The sequence below is a fragment of the Liolophura sinensis genome, chromosome 3 (genome assembly GCF_032854445.1).
Source record: "Liolophura sinensis isolate JHLJ2023 chromosome 3, CUHK_Ljap_v2, whole genome shotgun sequence".
NCBI lineage: Eukaryota > Metazoa > Mollusca > Polyplacophora > Chitonida > Chitonidae > Liolophura > Liolophura sinensis.
In genome coordinates, this window is record NC_088297.1 from 6,198,218 (window position 1) to 6,218,722 (window position 20,505).

At 39.9% G+C, this 20,505-nt stretch overlaps 2 protein-coding genes across 2 annotated transcripts in view; both read left to right on the forward strand.

The window, feature by feature from the left end:
- Positions 1-3,017, forward strand: part of LOC135464035 (myb-like protein X) — a 34,314-nt gene extending 31,297 nt beyond the window's left edge. The window contains exon 12 of the mRNA XM_064741511.1: positions 2,984-3,017. Coding sequence (XP_064597581.1) covers positions 2,984-3,017 — 34 coding nt within the window. The remainder of the gene's footprint in view (positions 1-2,983) is intronic.
- The window catches only part of LOC135464036 (death-inducer obliterator 1-like), a 50,343-nt gene that overhangs the window by 8,927 nt on the left and 20,911 nt on the right, over positions 1-20,505 (forward strand). Inside the window, exons 6-14 of the mRNA XM_064741512.1 lie at positions 5,436-5,536; positions 6,824-6,933; positions 8,132-8,551; positions 10,795-10,950; positions 11,886-12,078; positions 13,277-13,535; positions 13,949-14,108; positions 16,027-16,143; positions 17,871-18,002. Of these exons, the coding sequence (XP_064597582.1) occupies positions 5,494-5,536; positions 6,824-6,933; positions 8,132-8,551; positions 10,795-10,950; positions 11,886-12,078; positions 13,277-13,535; positions 13,949-14,108; positions 16,027-16,143; positions 17,871-18,002 (1,590 nt within the window). The 5' untranslated portion in view covers positions 5,436-5,493. The remainder of the gene's footprint in view (positions 1-5,435; positions 5,537-6,823; positions 6,934-8,131; positions 8,552-10,794; positions 10,951-11,885; positions 12,079-13,276; positions 13,536-13,948; positions 14,109-16,026; positions 16,144-17,870; positions 18,003-20,505) is intronic.

Below are 20,505 nucleotides of genomic sequence, written 5' to 3' on the forward strand. Positions count from 1 at the left end.
CTGCTCCTCTCAGCAAATACAAATAATACCCTCACAACACTGTACCCCCAAGAAACCCCACGGAAACAGGTACCCTGCTCTTCTCAGCAAATACAAATAATACCCTCACAACACTGTACTCCCCCCCCCACCAAGAAGCCCCAACGGAACCAGGTACCCTGCTCCTCTCAGCAAATACAAATAATACCCTCACAACACTGTAACCCCCCAAGAAACCCCACGGAAACAGGTACCCTGCTCCTCTCAGCAAATACAAATAATACCCTCACAACACTGTACCCCCCAAGAAACCCCACGGAAACAGGTACCCTGCTCCTCTCAGCAAATACAAATAATACCCTCACAACACTGTACCCCCCAAGAACCCCACGGAAACAGGTACCCAGCTCCTCTCAGCAAATACAAATAATACCCTCACAACACTGTACCCCCCCAAGAAACCCCACGGAAACAGGTACCCTGCTCCTCTCAGCAAATACAAATAATACCTTCACAACACTCTACCCCCCCCCCCCCCCCCCCCCCCCCAAGAAGCCCCACGGAACCAGGTACCCTGCTCCTCTCAGCAAATACAAATAATACCTTCACAACACTGTACCCCCCCCCCCCCCCCCCCCCAAGGAAGCCCGCGGAAACAGGTACCCTGCTCCTCTCAGCAAATACAAATAATACCCTCACAACACTGTACCCCCAAGAATCCCCACGGAAACAGGTACCCTGCTCCTCTCAGTAAATACAAATAATATCTTCACAACACTGGCCCCCCCTTCCCCAAGAAACCCCATGGAACCAGGTACCCTGCTCCTCTCAGCAAATACAACTAATACCCTCACAACACTGTCCTCTGCTCCCTGCTCCTCTATAAATGCAAATGATGGCATAATTGCAACAATGGCTGCAACATCCCACATTTACTGTAGCATGGGTAAAATGAGGTATTGTTTAGTCATCCATGATAAAACAAACAACACACAAATTGGACCCTCTCCTCCTCCCACTGGCACATTCATTTTGATGTCTGGTCACATACAGTACAGCTCAGGCTAAAAGTCAAAACCAGGCAGGAGATTACCCTGATCCTAGAGGTCTTTAAGAGAGTTTGTAGAGCGCCTGTAGAAAGCTCCGGAACAGACAGTCACCTGCAGAGTCAGTGATCCGTCCACTGTGACTGAAGCCACACGTGGCTGAGCATTGGTATTCCCACTCGCTGGCACTGGGAAGTTGACGACGGAAAATTTAGTTCTTTGTTAGAATAATTTAAAGGAGTTTTTGAAAGACAAACACCAGACATGAAACTGAAGTTAAATGTTTGATGTGTGTCTTTTTGATTGCAATGTTGGGATCTAATTTTAAAGTAGTGACTTATGAGTGAGCCCAAGCGAGACTCGTAATGGATCAGCACGGCTGCTAGAACTAGCTCATTCTTTATCTCCCCTAAAAGTGAACAAATATCATTCATTTCTTTAGTGGAAAGTTTGCCATGTTGTGGGAGTCTTATGCCAGTGAAAAATAACTGCCATGCAGTAATTTAGCAGACAAAATTGACATTTTAAAGTTGACATGCCGTGCAACAACAACAGTGTAGTATTACAGTACGAATTTCAGGTACAAAAGTGGTAAAAACTTAAGACAAGATGAAGGACAAGTTAGATTTATATAACTTTATTGACATTTTGTAGTTGGTACTAAACTATACTGGAAAAGCACTCACATAGCAAATGCATACACTGTATGGTTTTGAAAATCTTAACAGAAATGCATTCTGTTTCATTGTTTCTGTATAAATCCCTCTTCTGTAGGGCCTATAAATTCTGGGGGGGGTGGCATCAATAATGTAGGCTTATCTTGAAACAAACCAGCCAAATAAAAAAAATAAAAACACCAGTTATTTTGGGTTACTGGTTGAAAACACCAGTAGCTGTGGCCAGACCCACATGTCCGCCAACTTGAAGTAGCCTAAGGTGAAAAGTCTACAGCGAATTATTCTGTCCTGAACGCAGCTAAGTGTTTGGGGGTTTAAATTTTTTAGTTCTAGCGACGTGAGGTTTACACAATCCTTACAGTAATGTAAATAAATGATGTTATTTAAATGTAACTTATATACAAACACGACACATGATAAGAAATGAAGGATCACGCAACGGCACAGCCACATGAGACTGCTGTCTGTCTGTGTTGGGGCAGTGTCCTAGGCGGGAAGTGTCCAGCATTGCATGTACTTTATTCATAAGAAAGCTGTTTTGGTTTGTAAACTTTATGCGAAGATTTGTCAACTTTGGTATAAAATATCTGTTGTAAGGTTGTCTATGGCATAACATATGACCCTCAGGAAAAAAAGTACTCAGACTCCATTTCAACTCCACCCCCAACTACCCTTTTCACATTTCCCAGCAGAAACAAACTACAGAAAATAGGAATGGTCATCTCAGCAAGGTGGCCTGTTCCATAGACCAACATATGATGTTAAACAGTCAGGTGCTTGTAGAACCACATGAGACTGAAAAGTCTGTTTAGAACGTTACATACAAAAGAGAGCCCTACAGAGGACCTCACCTATATTTGGTAGTTTTGGTAGACAAAGAAGGATGTTACATACAAAAGAGAGCCCTACAGAGGACCTCACCTATATTTGGTAGTTTTGGTAGACAAAGAAGGACGTTACATACAAAAGAGAGCCCTACAGAGGACCTCACCTATATTTGGTAGTTTTGGTAGACAAAGAAGGATTTTACATACAAAAGAGAGCCCTACAGAGGACCTCGCCTATATTTGGTAGTTTTGGTAGACAAAGAAGGATGTTACATACAAAAAGAGAGCCCTACAGAGGACCTCACCTATATTTGGTAGACAAAGAAGGATGTTACATACAAAAAGAGAGCCCTACAGAGGACCTCACCTATATTTGGTAGACAAAGAAGGATGTTTGGTAGTAGGACGAATAAGGATAAGGAGTTGACGTGTTGTGTTGGTTTGTTTGTGGCAGCGAGGATAACAAGAAGAGTAACAGGAAACAGTAAGAGAACTTTTGACCAAATGAACTCTTTACACCAAAGATATTTAGTGGATTTTTTTTTCTTTCAACTTTTCCTGTAACATCTCTTTTTTTGGTTGTGTTTGTGTTGCTTACAATGTAACATGTTGGAAATATTTAATGTTTGTTATTCGTGATATTTTACGAACATTGTCATATTTGCAGAGTAGAAACTAAACTTGACCTGTTTTTGATACCCTTCCACTGTTTATCCAGTTTCAATCCAATCCTTCCATCCTTCCTTCCTTCCATTCATTCATTCATCCATCCATCCATCCATCCATCCATCCATCCATCCATCCATCCATTCAAGAATCCATTCATCCATCCATTCATTTAAGATTCCATCCCTCCATTTTTCCACCCCTCCCTATATTCGTGATTCCATCCATTCCTCCGTTTGTCCAGTCATCCATCCCTACATTCTTCCATCCATCCATCCATTCGTGATTCTGTCCATTCCTTTGTTTGTCCATTCATCCGTCCATCCATCCATCCGTCCGTCCATTTATGATTCCATCCATTCCTCCGTTTGTCTAGTCATCCATCCCTACATTCTTCCATCCATCCATCCATCCATCCATCCATCTATCCATTCATTCATTCATCCATCCATCCATCCATTCAAGAATCCATTCATCCATCCATTCATGATTCCGCCCATTCCTCCATTTTTCCATCCATCCCTATATTCGTGATGCCATCCATTCCTCTGTTTGTCCATTCATCCATCCCTACATTCTTCCATCCATCCATTCATGATTCGTCCATCCATCTATTCGTGATTCTGTCCATTCCTTTGTTTGTCCATTCATCCATCCATCCATCCATTCATCCATCCGTACATCCATCCATCCATTTATGATTCCGTCCATTCCTCCATTTGTCCATTCATCCATCCCTACATTCTTCCATCCGTTCATCCATCCATCCATTCATCCGTCCGTCCATCTGTCCATCCATCCATCCAGTCAACCGTCTGTCCATCCATCCATCCATCTGTCCATGCACCCACTCATGATTCCAATGATCTGTTCATCCATCCATCATCTATCCATCTGTTCATCCATTCATCCATCCATCCATTTATCAGTTCATCGATTCATTCATTCATCCATCCACTATGGATAACGGGCAGGATACAGGGGACGATTAAAAAGTCCACAGTTTGTCTTAAGAAAACAGACTATCTTTGAATACAGATTCCAAGTGTGGTCATGCTGATTCTAAATATGGTCGTGCTGATTCCAAAAATGGTCATGCTGATTCCAAATATGGTTGTACTGATTCCAAATGCGGTCATGCTGATTCCAAATATGGTTGTGTTGATTCCAAATATGGTTGTGCTGACTCCAAATATGGTCATGCTGATTCCAGATATGGTCGTGCTTGTTCCAAATGCGGTCATGCTGATTCCAAAAATGGTCATGCTGATTCCAAATATGGTCGTGCTGATTCCAAATGGGGGTCATGCTGATTCCAAATATGGTCGTGTTGATTCCAAATATGGTCATGCTGATTATCAAAACCAGATAACCATTTAGATTCTACAGTTGACTGTTTGGACCATATGTAACCAGCTGAAGCACACATTTCACATCATCTCTACGTATGTGTAAATCTTTCTTTTCTTTGAACAGTTCATATTTATGATGTTGTTTTTGAAGTTTGAGTGACATAGACTGGTATACATCAATTTTTTTCCCTGTGCATGTATGTGTATTAAATGATGATTGTGAAAGGAAAGCATGACATTTTGTTGTAACATTGTAACATTATGTAATATGTGTCTGTTTGTAGGACCTTTGATTCTGATACAGAAAGCATGACCTGTTTTTGTAACATTGTAACATTATGTAATACTTTGCTGTTTGATTTTCATGTATCAGATCAAACTATTATTTTTGTGCACTCAGGGAAATTTTTTATTTTATTTCAGACATATTTTATTTTCACTATTTGCAACATCTTGCCTAATTCTTCTAATTGTTTTAGATATCTTGTCTGCTCATTTCAGCCAGTATGTGTGTGACTGTAACATTAACACGTACTTTCTCTTTTCTCTTTTCTCACATGGTTAGCGTATCTAATGAACAACATGCACATATCTTTAGTTTGCTGAAAAAAAAAAAACAAAGAGAAATTTTGAGTCGAATCCAATTCCAGTGCACCTAAACATAGCTTAGGCCACACCAATTTTTGTTTTCCAGCAGAATGAATATTTTTTTTTCGCTGTCAGAGGTTATGAAAATAAAAATTAAAAGGATAAATCATTGATCCAGTTTGTGGAAAGTGTAGATTGTCCCAGCAATTGTTCCTGTTATGGACATACATGTATTTACCTGATTTTAGTTTTGTTCCATTTTTTAATGTGGGCATTTAGGTTCATGATTTGCTGTGACAGATGTCAGGGCTGGTTCCACGGGCGCTGTGTAGGCATTTCCAAAGCCCGGGGGAAGGAGATGGAGAAGAGGAATGAGGAATATGTCTGCCCAGTCTGCACAGGTGAGTGTTGTGTCATGTGATGTCTGCCCAGTCTGCACAGGTGAGAGTTGTGTCATGTGATGTCTGCACAGGTGAGTGTTGTGTCATGTGACGTCAGCCCTGTCTGCACAGGTGAGTGTTGTGTCATGTGATGTCTGCCCAGTCTGCACAGGTGAGTGTTGTGTCATGTGACGTCAGCCCCGTGTGCACAGGTGAGTGTTGTGTCATGTGACGTCTGCCCTGTCTGCACAGGTGAGTGTGGTGTCATGTGACGTCAGCCCGGTCTGCACAGGTGAGTGTTGTGTCATGTGACGTCAGCACTGTCTGCACAGGTGAGTGTTGTGTCATGTGACGTCAACCCAGTCTGCACAGGTGAGTGTTGTCATGTGACGTCAGCCCTGTCTGCACAGGTGAGTGTTGCGTCATGTGACGTCAGCCCTGTGTGCACAGGTGAGTGTTCTGTCATGTGATGTCTGCACAGGTGAGTGTTGTGTCATGTGACGTCAGCCCTGTCTGCACAGGTGAGTGTTGTGTCATGTGACGTCTGCCCTGTCTGCACAGGTGAGTGTTGTGTCACGTGACGTCAGCCCTGTCTGCACAGGTGAGTGTTGTGTCATGTGACGTCTGCACAGGTGAGAGTTGTGTCATGTGACGTCAGCCCTGTCTGCACGGGTGAGTGTTGTGTCATGTGATGTCAGCCCTGTCTGCACAGGTGAGTGTTGTATCATGTGACGTCTGCCCTGTCTGCACAGGTGAGAGTTGTGTCACGTTATCAACATTTTCTGTTTGTGACCTTAGATACAATCTGGATTTTGAATAGAGAGGAAAGTCAACACTTTATCAGATCTTTTGCATATATCTAGTTCAAAATGGATTTAAATGTGTGCAATTTATTGAAAGGACCCTTTTATTTGACGCAAAAACAGAAGTGGTTGCAGAGATACAAGCGCTCCAGCGCACACAGGCGAAGTGAGATAATTTGTTGTTAGGTAGCTTTCAGGTCATAGTTATCTCTTGTAACGTCTTTATCTGTGGTTTGCAACGAATAATAAATTCATTGTATCTTTATCACGCCGCCATACATTAGAAAGCAGAACTTGTAGCTGTCCAGACATTGACATCTCATGCTAGGCCTGCGATTTTATTTGTTGGGGTTTTTTTTTTTTTTGGAAGGCCAGTTTTAGGTTTTCGAGCCCTAATTATTTAATAAAATTGCAACAGGGGTTATATTCATCTATTTCGTGACTTTATAGGTGTTTGATCAAAATGAACACTTCTCCAAATGTATGTTTTGCTTCTGATTTGTAGCTGAAAAGTTGAAACAGCCCTCAGATGGGGATGTGGTGGACATCAGCTTCAAAACTGAAAGTGAAACGAAGCAGGAGAAAAAGGAAGGGAAAGAGACTACCGATTCTAAGGTCAGTTGTGAACATATGTTCGGGTGTAACAGGATTGCATTGCTTGATTTGCATGAAGCATACATTTGCATATGGGCGATAATGTATCCTGATAAATCGAAGATCAATTAAATTGGGGAAGTGATCAATATAACAGATGCTATCTTGTTCAAGTCTTTATTTGCAGATGTAAAAAATGAAATTTGTTCTTATTTGGACCAAGTCTTCTCACTACAGGTGATAGGGCTCTCACTACAGATGATAGTGCTCTCACTACAGATGATAGGGCTCTCACTACAGATGATAGTGCTCTCACTACAGATGATAGTGCTCTCACTATTGAGGCCTCAAGCTGGAATAAGGCCTTTTCTGTAATGGCTGAAGCTTAAGGTCAGGAGGTTGGCCGTGTGTAACACACCTGGCAAATGGTTTTGTCTGGTTTCCTCCACCATACACCTGTTTGACATTATATAAGTAAATAATTGTTGGGTAAGGCATTCAAGATCAATGAATCAGTGAGATAAATCAAAAATGGTGATGTAGCTGATCACTGTGACTTCAAGACCAGCTCATGCTGGCGCCCACTCCAGCCATAAGTCGGGAAGGTCGTCGTGCATCCCGCGAATGTTTGTTTCCAAACGGCTCTGCCCCCCAACCCCCCACCTCCCCCACGCTCTGTTTTCCTCCCGCCTCAATGCTGGTCGCCGTCATATAAGTGAAACATTCTTGAATACGGTGTAAAACATCAGTGGAATAAATAAATATAAGTGAATAATTGTGGAGTATGATGTTCAACACGAATCAGATAGATTAAAAATCATGCTCTAACTGATCACTGTTTCTTCAAGTCCAGCTTATGATGGCTTTTTCTCCGGCTGTTCATGAGTTGGCCTGCCAGCAACCTGTGGATGGTAGCGTGTTTTGCCCAGGCTCTGCCTGGTTTGCTTCGATTGTAATGCTGGCCGCCATTGTATAATTGAAATATTCTTGAGTACGTCTTAAGACACCAATCAAATAAATAAATGTATAAATGTTAGAGCTGACAGGTGAAAACATATGTAAGGCATTTGAATGAGTAGCGTTCCATGGCTTATATATGATATTGACGCCAATGGCTTGGACATAAAACAAACTATGTACAAGTAAAATTGGCATTCAGTGTGTATCCAAAAGCAAATACCATGTTACATTGATTCTTTTGATTGCTTCTGTCTGACAGATTGATGTTAAAATCAAAACAGAGGAATCTGCTAACAAGACCGATGTGGAAAATGTCAAAACTGATATTAAGGTTGAGGCGGATTCTAAGAGTACAGTCTCGTCTGATGCCAAAAAAGAGGCTTCAGAAAAAACAAAGGACATTAAACCTGCTGCGAAACAACAAGAGCGCTCATTTCTGTCCGCAATATCTGGTTTGTCGCAAAGTTCAGCGACAGTGTCAGGCACGGTAAAACCAGACCAGAAATCCAAAGTGGAGAAACCTGTGTTAAAAACTGAGAAATCCAAAGATGGTAAAAAAACAGCCAAAGCAGAGGTCAAGTCATACGGGGAGAAAATCGATAAGACGTTGGGGGAGATACGGAAACGTGCTGCACAAGTTTTAGCAGATAGGAAAAAGAAAAGATTCAAGGGTCTCGGGGTAGGTTTGGTGTGTTTTTATTATGTTCTTTTTTTTTTAAGTGCTCTTCCAGTTCAAAGAGAAACTTTGCTGAAATATTGCATTGATATTAAGGAAATCCTGTAGAACAGATTTAACTCACAATTAACTCATTTAACTTTTTGTTCACAAGGATTTGTGATGAATGAGTCTATTTAAACTACAACTGATGAATCATCAGAAACAAAATACTGTATTTGGCACCCTAATTCCTCAAGCTTTCCCTTACGAAAGAGCAGCTTTTAGTGCAGTGTATGCTTACATGTGTTTGTATTGTGATTTTGGACATCAAACCAGTTTCAGGGCTTCACAGAAAGTATAATTTTAGCAGGCAACACAGACAAATGCCATGAGAATAAGCTTGAATAAACACCTTGCAAACATTCGAAAAGGTTGAAGAATTACAGTAGTTTCCAAAGAATTTTCGTGACGTGGCGTGGGAATATTCTTTATGTGACAATGAATCAAGCAGCCTGATAGCTTGTGTTCATTCGTGACGTCACACATCATCAATTTGCGACACCTTGTGTTCATACATGACGTCACATCACCATCAATTTGCGACACCTTGTGTTCATATGTGATGTCACACATCATCAATTTGCGACACCTTGTGTTCATATATGACGTCACATCATCATCAATTTGCGACACCTTGTGTTCATGCATGACGTCATATCATCAATTTGCGACACCTTGTGTTCATACGTGACGTCACACATCAATTTGCGACGCCTTGTGTTCATACATGACATCACACATCAATTTGCGACACCTTGTGTTCATTTGTGACGTCACACATCATCAATTTGCGACACCTTGTGTTCATATGTGATGTCACACATCATCAATTTGCGATGCCTTGTGTTCATATGTGATGTCACATCATCAATTTGCGACACCTTGTGTTCATAGGTGACGTCACTTATCATCAATTTGCGACACCTTGTGTTCATATGTGACGTCACACATCAATTTGCGACGCCTTGTGTTCATAGGTGACGTCACGCATCATCAATTTGCGACACCTTGTGTTCATACATGACGTCACACATCATCAGTTTGCGACACCTTGTGTTCATACATGATGTCACATCATCAATTTGCTACACCTTGTGTTCATATGTGACGTCACACATCATCAATTTGTGACACCTTATGTTCATTCATGACATCACACATCATCAATTTGTGACACCTTGTGTTCATAGGTGATGTCACACATCATCAATTTGCAACGCCTTGTGTTCATACGCGACGTCACACATCATCAGTTTGCGACGCCTTGTGTTCACACATGACGTCACATCATCAATTTGCGACGCCTTGTGTTCATAGGTGACGTCACATGAGAGAAAATTAGAACGGACAGAAAATTTTTGCTTGCGTATTTTCTCCGAATTGTACAATATTAGTTTTACTACACTGCTGTTGTAAGAATTAGGAAAGCCATTCAGACTATCTCAGTCTCCATCATTTTTTTTTTTTTTGAACTTTTAAGACACTGGTTTTTACACTGACATGACTGAAGTAGCTCTTTAATCTCTGCTACTACCTGCTGCTATCTCTGCCAGTTGCAGAGAGTTGCGAAATGTTCAAATCCAGCTATAACTATTTTGGCTGCAGATTTAAACAGCTGCTTGAGTTCAAGGATAAACTAGGCAAACATTTTAGAACAAAGCAAACACTGCTGTTCAACTTACTTGTTTATTTTTTTTTATTGATGCCTGTAACTGAGGATTCCTTAAAAACAAACTTTGACAAAAACATTTTCCAAATACTATTTCTGATGTGACATGATGACAACCCTTGTCGAATCCAACAAATATGACAGAGTACGGCAATTTTGACATCAAAAGGAGTTGACGTCAAAAGCATTTCAAAGTTCTGTGTAATTAGTGGCAATATATCACCCATGAATGATGCCATATGCGTGCTTACTGGAGATTACTTTCACAAAACTTTGCAAGTCACATTCCTGGTAACTTGATCAGTAAAAGGTGACATTATTTACTGGAATAGTTATGAAAATATGATTTACAAAGTTTTGTGAAAGTTGCCCCTTATATAACTCCAGGCAAAAGTGCAATCAACAGAAAACTCCCGTAAGATCATCCAAGATGTCCGTCAGTAGAGTTAATGCACTGCACATTTTAGAAAATCAATATAGAATACTTTAACCTGTGTTTTAAGACCCAAGTTTTTGTACGTGTACTGTTTGACAGGACCACAAGCGGACTTTTGAGCGCTGCATTGTAGAAGGGTGTGGCCAAGAATCCAGACCTGACTCCGTGTACTGCAGTGATCAGTGTATTGAGAAGTACTCGGAGGATTCTCTGCACATCATCAGACAGGAGAGAGAAAGGAACCAGGGACAGCGAGTAAGTGTTCATGTACTCAGCAAGGGTCAGTCTCATGAAGTACTTAGGGTTAAAGGAGAAGAAAATTTAAATATCAGTCAAGCACTATTGAAAAGAGTATGTGTTTCCTCGCAGGTGCATGCCATAAAAGAAATTTTAATATGTACCTCAAGTTGGTAAATGAAGTCAACACCAAAATCTGCTGTGGGTGAGTCCATTTTGCCTAAGAACTAGTCCTGAAGTCTTCTGTGTTAGGAGGAGAATTGCCGTCGGAAACCGCCGAAGTGCAGTTAGTACATTTCTGGTGGAACTCCTCTTCCCAGAAGGTAGCGAACAGTACCGTTTGTTTTCCGCTTGATGATCCAGAAACTGGAATGCTGGACGTAGGTGCTGAGTTTACATGAACAAGGTGGCAGTTTTAGCGACTCTCATTGGCTGAGAGGCAACACACCCCCAGCATAAATTACAGGGTGTTAAAGATGGAGGATGCGATGGACTCAGCGATTTATGCCAGCTTTGCCATATTCAGACTTTACGTGTATGGTGCAAAATGATGCAGCAGGCACCACCAGATAGAAAAAAAATGTGCTCTTTAAGCCTATAGTGTCATTGTTTTAAGTTTTCTTCTCCTTTAAGTAGCCCTTTTTAACATGAAAGTTACATAAAAATGATGTAAAGGGTGTGACACAAACATTGCCACATGTAACACAAACATTGCCACATGTCACACAAACAAACATTGCCATATGTAACACAAACATTGCCACATGTAACACAAACATTGCCACATGTAACACAAACATTGCCACATGCAACACAAACAAACATTGCCACATGTAACACAAACATTGCCACATGTAACACAAACAGAGGTTGCTGTGTTAATACTCAGCAGGAAATCTAAAACCTTTGCAGTTTATCTTTAATATACATGTATACGAAACTATACTTAACAGCGTTCCTCTTCTGAGGGTACCAAAAAAGCAGCAGCAGCAAAAGTCGTTGTCATGGAGAGGAGAACTGGGCGTGTCTTGACTGGCCCCTCCGCCCCTTCGGAATCCAACCTCGGCGATTGGCTGAGAACCCATCCATCATTTGAAGTGCTCCGTCCTGCTCACGCTAGTCACAAGATAACCACATCATTTTACAGTAAGTGTCAAATTTCTGATTTGGAGGGGTCAGGGGTTAGGGGGGGGGGGTTCGGGGTCGTGAAGTGGGGGGGGTCGCTGGCAAGTGTGTGTTATCTCTTTATTATAGATGCTGGTTCAAATCTAGCCCAGGTTATATGTACTGTATTAAAAGTTTGCAGAAATTTTTGGCCATTTGAAGGCAATAGCAACAATTCATTAATGTAGTGAATGCCTTATAAGGTATCCAAACATCACCATTTCATTACCTTGCCTGTACAAGGTGTGTTATGCCTTGGTGTACTGTGAATTAGAATGATCGTTAAGGTAAATGTTAGGGGTGGTGTCTCAAAAATGCTCTGTTGATGCCCTGTTACGTTCATAATATCATTGCCAATATCCCAACATATTTCTGTCCATTATACTTGCTGATAAACATTAACACATTCTCCGTTAAAACAACTTGGTGACCCAGTTGTCAGAGCCAGTGAAATGGACGAAATGCCTCAGAAACAAGCAAAATCAATTTTATTCTGAAAAGCTGGATACTCACAGAATTGAGGTCACTGTACCAGGTGACGGCCACCTGAGCTTAAAGTCTCCCAGTTCCAACATTAATAAGCTAATAGTCTATCAGAAAGCAAAAACAGCAGCATTGAAAAAAGATGACTCGATCAAGACAACAACGACAGCCGATTAACTGGTTCGTCCGAAATGCTTGAAGGCTATATGCATTTACTGTTGTTTTAGTGTTCCTACTGGTCGGCATGACAACTATGACAACTATAACTGAACCAGACGAGGTATTGCCGCTGATATAATGAGTGTAAAAAAAAAAAAACATTTCTGAAAATTGGCGAATTCACGACTTCAGTACTTTATGTATAGAGCTGAAGTGTTTCTTGTTGCTCCTTGCAACCAAATCTGAGTTTTAAAATCCCCATTTAATGGTTTTATGACAAAATGTTTATTAGAGAAAGAGAAAAATAGGTTATAGAAAAACTTGCAGTTCACATATGAGGCTTGTCACATACATATACACACGTACGTGTCCCTGGTTTCAAAGCTTTTACCCATGAACCTGACACCTGTCAAGGAAATGTTTATATTTAATCAAGTATGTAAATTTTATTTTCAGTACCATTCAGGATCTGTTACATTGCTTCAAATCTAATTTAATTCATTTGGTTTCACAACTGTTTTGTTACTTCATCTTTCAGAAAAAGACAGGGGAGATCATAAAGACAGCAAACATTCCTCATCCCATCATTCCACAAGCTCCTCCCACCACCAATCAGGCTCCTCTCACCATCACTCTGGCTCCTCCCATCATCACTCTAGCTCCGCCCACAGTTCATCTAGTTCCACCCAGCACCTATCATCTGGTCCAAGCCCGGCTTCATCCACAAGGGATGACTCTGGCCCCGATCCTGTGAGACTTAACGTCAGACGGTCTCTTAGGGATGTCTTAGCTCACAGGTACGTGTTTGGAATGGGGAAAAATCTTGCATTTAATAGGGAGTTTTTTGAATACATGTATGTACAGGTACATCTGTACTAAAAACTGGCTTACTGTTACAGTCAGATCTACTGTAATATTAAACATTTGACGTCTATATCTTTGTACACACAATATCTCTTTTTAACACTTGAGGTCAGATTTACCAAATATAAACTGCATGTACACTAAGGTATTTGGAAGAAATCTGTTTCATTGTCATTGACCTTAGCCAATTATTTCAAGGTTTTTGGGGTTGTTTAAGTTACATTTTGTAACAGGCTTTTATACACAGTATCTCCTTTATTAACGGGTGATGGAAACCAACCAGAGTAAACCACAAACCTTCACATGGTTTTTGCTTTTTGTATATCATTTCTGTTTTATTTTTCAGAGCAAACGAGGCTGATGACATTATGTTATCAAACAGCGAGATTAAGAAAATAGCACTTTCTATAGAAGAGGAGTTGTACAACTTATTCCAAGAGACGGGGACAAAGTACAAGGCCAAATATAGAAGCCTCATCTTCAACATCAAGGATCTGAAGAACAAGGTTGGTCTCTGGTGGTGTTTTGTCTTGACAGCACAGATTTAAACTGTCAGAGTTATCTCCATGGACCCACTTTCACATAACAAGGTTGGTCTCTGGTGTTGTTTTGTCTTGACAGCACAGATTTAAACTGTCAGAGTTATCTCCATGGACCCACTTTCACATAACAAGGTTGGTCTCTGGTGTTGTTTTGTCTTGACAGCACATATTTAAATTGTCAGAGTTATGTCAATGGACCCACTTTCACATAAGAAGGTTGGTCTCTGGTGGTGTTTTGTCTTGACAGCACAGATTTAAACTGTCAGAGTTATCTCCATGGACCCACTTTCACTTAAGAAGGTTGGTCTCTGGTGTAGTTTTGTCTTGACAGCACAGATTTAAACTGTCAGAGTTATCTCCATGGACCCACTTTCACATAACAGGGTTGGTCTCTGGTGTTGTTTTGTCTTGACTGCACAGATTTAAACTGTCAGAGTTATCTCCATGGACCCACTTTCACATAAGAAGGTTGGTCTCTGGTGTTATTTTGTCTTGACTGCACAGATTAAGACTGTCAGAGCTATCTCCATGGACCCACTTTCACATAACAAGGTTGGTCTCTGGTGTAGTTTTGTCTTGACTGCACAGATTTAAACTGTCAGAGTTATCTCCATGGACCCACTTTCACATAAGAAGGTTGGTCTCTGGTGTTGTTTTGTCTTGACAGCACAGATTTAAACTGTCAGAGTTATCTCCATGGACCCACTTTCACATAAGAAGGTTGGTCTCTGGTGTTATTTTGTCTTGACTGCACAGATTTAAACTGTCAGAGTTATCTCCATTGACCCACTTTCACATAACAAGGTTGGTCTCTGGTGGTGTTTTGTCTTGACAGCACAGATTTAAACTGCCAGAGTTATCTCCATGGACCCACTTTCACATAACAAGGTTGGTCTCTGGTGTTGTTTTGTTTAGGCAGCACAGATTTAAACTGTCAGAGTTATCTCCATGGACCCACTTTCACATAACAAGGTTGGTCTCTGGTGTTGTTTTGTCTTGACAGTACAGATTTAAACTGTCAGAGTTATCTCCATGGACCCACTTTCACATTGGTCTCTGGCGGTGTTTTGTCTTGGCAGCACAGATTTAAACTGACATAGTTATGTCAATGGACCCACTTTCACAGAACTCCTAACTGAGTTTTTCGTATTCTCTTAAATGATGTCACTTTGTGACACTTCGACCTGAACAGCGTCTTTTACGAAAGCTATTACTGATGATGTTTGTGAAAGTGGGCCCTGATTGCTAGAGCCCTGGTTTCTATCCTTACTACATGCATGAGATCAAATCATAAGGACAAACAAAGTCTGGGTTCAAACCCAGCCCTGGACAAAAAATTTGTAGCTTCTGCCGATCTCAATGACCTTGTTCACAACAACTTAAAGGAGAAGAAAACATAAAAATGATGTCAAAAATCAGATGAAGGGGCCTCAAAACTTATTTGCAAATATGATCTTTAATGTTTTTATTTAGATTTTTTTTCAAGAGAAAAGGGTATTTGAAAATATTTTTGTGTGGTGGGTATTTGGGACCAACTTTTGGTATTTATCGTTGTTGCATAATAATATTCTAAATAAGGATGTGATGCTTGTCTAATAAATTTATTTGAATATAAATTTGTTGTTTATATTAAAACATATGCATTTAACCTAAATTATGATAATATTTATGAACAAAAAAATATAAATATGATCCAAATTGAGGTTTAATACATTTGTTAGCTGAAAAGAACAAATTCTAGTGCAATAATATTTATAAATCCTGTTTTACATCTTCATTTATGACATTATTAAACAAAGACTATAAATACCAATAAAATACCAACATAAAAACTCCAATGAAAAAAATAAGTAAATTTCACCCGATTTTTTTCTACCCGCAGGGTTTGTTTAGGAAAATTCTGACGACTCAGATCAAGGCGTACAAGCTGGTGAGGATGACTGCTGAGGAATTGGCCTCTAAAGAGCTGGCCAAGTGGAGGGAAATGGAAAACAAGCATGTGAGTGGAGCTGACGATGTGGGAACCTGGGGCTGGCTAGTCAGGTTTAGTGTTTATGCTGTGGGGACCTGGGGCTGGCTAGTCAGGTGTAGTGTTTATGCTGTGGGGGTCTGGAGCTGGCTAGTCAGGTTTAGTGTTTATGCTGTGGGGGTCTGGAGCTGGCTAGTCAGGTTTAGTGTTTATGCTGTGGGGATCTGGAGCTGGCTAGTCAGGTTTAGTGTTTATGCTGTGGGGACCTGGGGCTGGCTAGTCAGGTTTAGTGTTTATGCTGTGGGGGTCTGGAGCTGGCTAGTCAGGTTTAGTGTTCATGCTGTGGGGATCTGGAGCTGGCTAGTCAGGTTTAGTGTTTGTGCTGTGGAGACCTGGGGCTGGCTAGTCAGGCTGAGTGTTTATGCTGTGGGGACCTGGGACTGGCTAGTCAGGTTTAGTGTTTATGCTGTGGGGGTCTGGGGCTGGCTAGTCAGGTTTAGTGTTTATGCTGTGGGGACCTGGGGCTGGCTAGTCAGGTTTAGTGTTTATGCTGTGGGGACCTGGGGCTTGCTAGTCAGGTTTAGTGTTTATGCTGTGGGGACCTGGGGCTGGCTAGTCAGGTTGAGTGTTTATGCTGTGAGGATCTGTGTCTGGCTAGTCAGGTTTAGTGTTTATGCTGTGGGGGTCTGGGGCTGGCTAGTCAGGTTTAGTGTTTATGCTGTGGGGGTCTGGGGCTGGCTAGTCAGGTTGAGTGTTTATGCTGTGGGGATCTGGGGCTGGCTAGTCAGGTTTAGTGTTTATGCTGTGGGGACCTGGGCCTGGCTAGTCAGGTTTAGTGTTTATGCTGTGCGGATCTGGGGCTGGTTAGCTTGCATCCTCAATGCAATTCAGCGGAAGTGTGGTAATCCAAATTAAACTTAGCATAACGCAAAAGTGTAGATACTCTGAAAAAACTGGAAATTTGCATATTTGACATTTCAACATTTCGACTAAATTCTTCATCTTCAGGATACGAATACATATCCTCAAGATGACAAGTAAAATTTTGTCGAAATATTGAAATGTCAAATAAGCAACTTTTTTCAGAGCTTTTTCGGAATAGTTCTGCTTTTGGATTTTGCAGTTCAACAACTTGAAAATGATTCTACTGTCTACAGCTTGTATTGAAGGTATAAATGGGTTTGTGCAGTGTGATATCTGGTGTGTGTGTGGTGAGTGTCCTAGACCAAATAGTATTTTATCAGGTAGCAAGTTTTGATGTGTAAAACAATACTGAAATGTACATAACATTGTAAGATTTCTAATAATGTGGATTACAGAAAGATTTGTCATCATTTCCAGCACCAACTTAAAACTTATTTCCAGACTTGTTAGAGTAGCACTGTCAGTACATGTACTGTAATTCTTCAACCTTTTTGCATGTTTGCAAGGTGTTTATTCAAGCATATTGTGAAAGCATTATTCTGTGTAGATAAAATGATACTTTTTGTGAAGCCCTGAAATTGGCCAACCCAACCATTGTTGTTTTGTCTCCAAATCAAATTAAAAATGCGCTAAATTTTTCATATGTGAAACGGTTGAGGAATTAGGGTTTTGTGGCATTTGAACTAGACTAAATGACACTGCCTTGATTTGGCCAAACTAGTGGTGAAAGTGATGGTAGCCTCTAAGGAAGCAAAATAGCTGACCGAACTGAAAAATTCGAGATTTTATTGGAATGAGAGAGTTTGAAAAAGTGTTGATTTTTCTTATCTCAGACGTTAGAGATGATTGAGTTGGCTGAGAAGGAAGCTCAGGAGGAGGCTGGGAAGCAACATGTGACGAAAAAAACACATAAGGGCGTGGAAGAAGTGGCTGATGAAGACTTGAGCTCATTGGTTACTGTGGAGGTAAAGGGGTTAAAACATACATGTATGTCATATGAAGACTTGAGCTCATTGGTTACTGTGGAGGTAAAGGGGTTAAAACATACATGTATGTCATCATATGAAGACTTGAGCTTATTGGTTACTGTGGAGGTAAAGGGGTTAAAACATACATGTATGTCATCATATGAAGACTTGAGCTCATTGGTTACTGTGGAGGTAAAGGGGTTAAAACATACATGTATGTGATCATATGAAGACTTGAGCTCAATGGTTACTGTGGAGGTAAAGGGGTTAAAACATACATGTATGTCATCATATGAAGATTTGAGCTCATTGGTTACTGTGGAGGTAAAGGGGTTAAAACATCTGTCATATTGTCAGCTCTTTTACATATATATGTATATATATATATATACATGCATATATATATACACGTATATATGTATGTATATATATATATATGTAGGTGTATATATATGAATATATATATATGTATATGTATATGTATGTGTACATATGTATACACAAACATATATATATATATATATATATATATATATATATATATATATATATATATATATATGTATATAATTATGTGTATATATATATGAAAGAGAGAAAGTTCAGTTTCACATGAGGTTTTGTTGTTGGTAGATACATGTACTTTTGCAAGTATATTATCCTGATCAGAGATTGTATAACAAAAAACCATGGTGATGCAAAACAAAACACACAGCTATAAACCACAGTGATGCAAAACAAAACACACAGTTATAAACCACAGTGATGCAAAACAACACACAGCTATAAACCACAGTGATGCAAAACAAAACACACAGTTATAAACCACAGTGATGCAAAACAAAACACACAGTTATAAACCACAGTGATGCAAAACAAAACACAGTTATAAACCACAGTGATGCAAAACAACACACACTGTTATAAACCATGGTGATGCAAAACAAAACACACAGTTATAAACCACAGTGATGCAAAACAAAACACACAGTTATAAACCACAGTGATGCAAAACAAAACACACAGTTATAAACCACAGTGATGCAAAACAACACACAGTTATAAACCATGGTGATGCAAAACAAAACACACAGTTATAAACCATGGTGATGCAAAATAAAACACACAGTTATAAACCACAGTGATGCAAAAACACAACACACAGCTATAAACCATGGTGATGCAAAACAACACACACAGTTATAAACCACAGTGATGCAAAACAAAACAGTTCTAAACCATGGTGATGCAAAACAAAGCACACAGTTATAAACCACAGTGATGCAAAACAAAACACACAGTTATAAACCATGGCGATGCAAAACAACCCACACAGTTATAAACCACAGTGATGCAAAACAAAACACACAGTTATAAACCATAGTGATGCAAAACAACACACACTGTTATAAACCATGGTGATGCAAAACAAAACACACAGTTATAAACCATGGCGATGCAAAACAACACACACAGTTATAAACCACAGTGATGGAAAACAAAACACACAGTTATAAACCACAGTGATGCAAAACAACACACACTGTTATAAACCACAGTGGTGCAAAACAAAACACACATTTATAAACCACAGTGATGCAAAACAAAACACACAGTTATAAACCACAGTGATGCAAAACAAAACACACAGTTATAAACCACAGTGATGCAAAACAACACACACTGTTATAAACCACAGTGGTGCAAAACAAAACACACATTTATAAACCACAGTGATGCAAAACAAAACACACAGTTATAAACCACAGTGATGCAAAACAAAACACACAGTTATAAACCACAGTGATGCAAAACAAAACACACAGTTATAAACCACAGTGGTGCAAAACAAAACACACATTTATAAACCACAGTGATGCAAAACAAAACACACATTTATAAACCACAGTGATGCAAAACAAAACACAGTTATAAACCATGGTGATACAAAACAAAACACACAGTTATAAACCATGATGATACAAAACAAAACACACAGTTATAAACCATGGTGATGCAAAACAAAACACACTGTTATAAACCATGGCGATGCAAAGCAAAACACACTGTTATAAACCATGATGATACAAAACAAAACACACAGTTATAAACCACAGTGATGCAAAACAAAACACACAGTTATAAACCATGGTGATGCAAAACAAAACACACTGTTATAAACCATGGCGATGCAAAACAAAACACACAGTTATAAACCATGATGATACAAAACAAAACACACAGTTATAAACCACGGTGATGCAAAACAACACACACTGTTATAAACCATGGCGATACAAAACAAAACACACAGTTATAAACCATGGCGATACAAAACAAAACACACAGTTATAAACCATGATGATGCAAAACAAAACACAGTTATAAACCATAGTGATGCAAAACAAAATACACAGTTATAAACCATGGTGACGCAAAACAACACACACTGTTATAAACCATGGTGATGCAAAACAAAACACACAGTTATAAACCATGG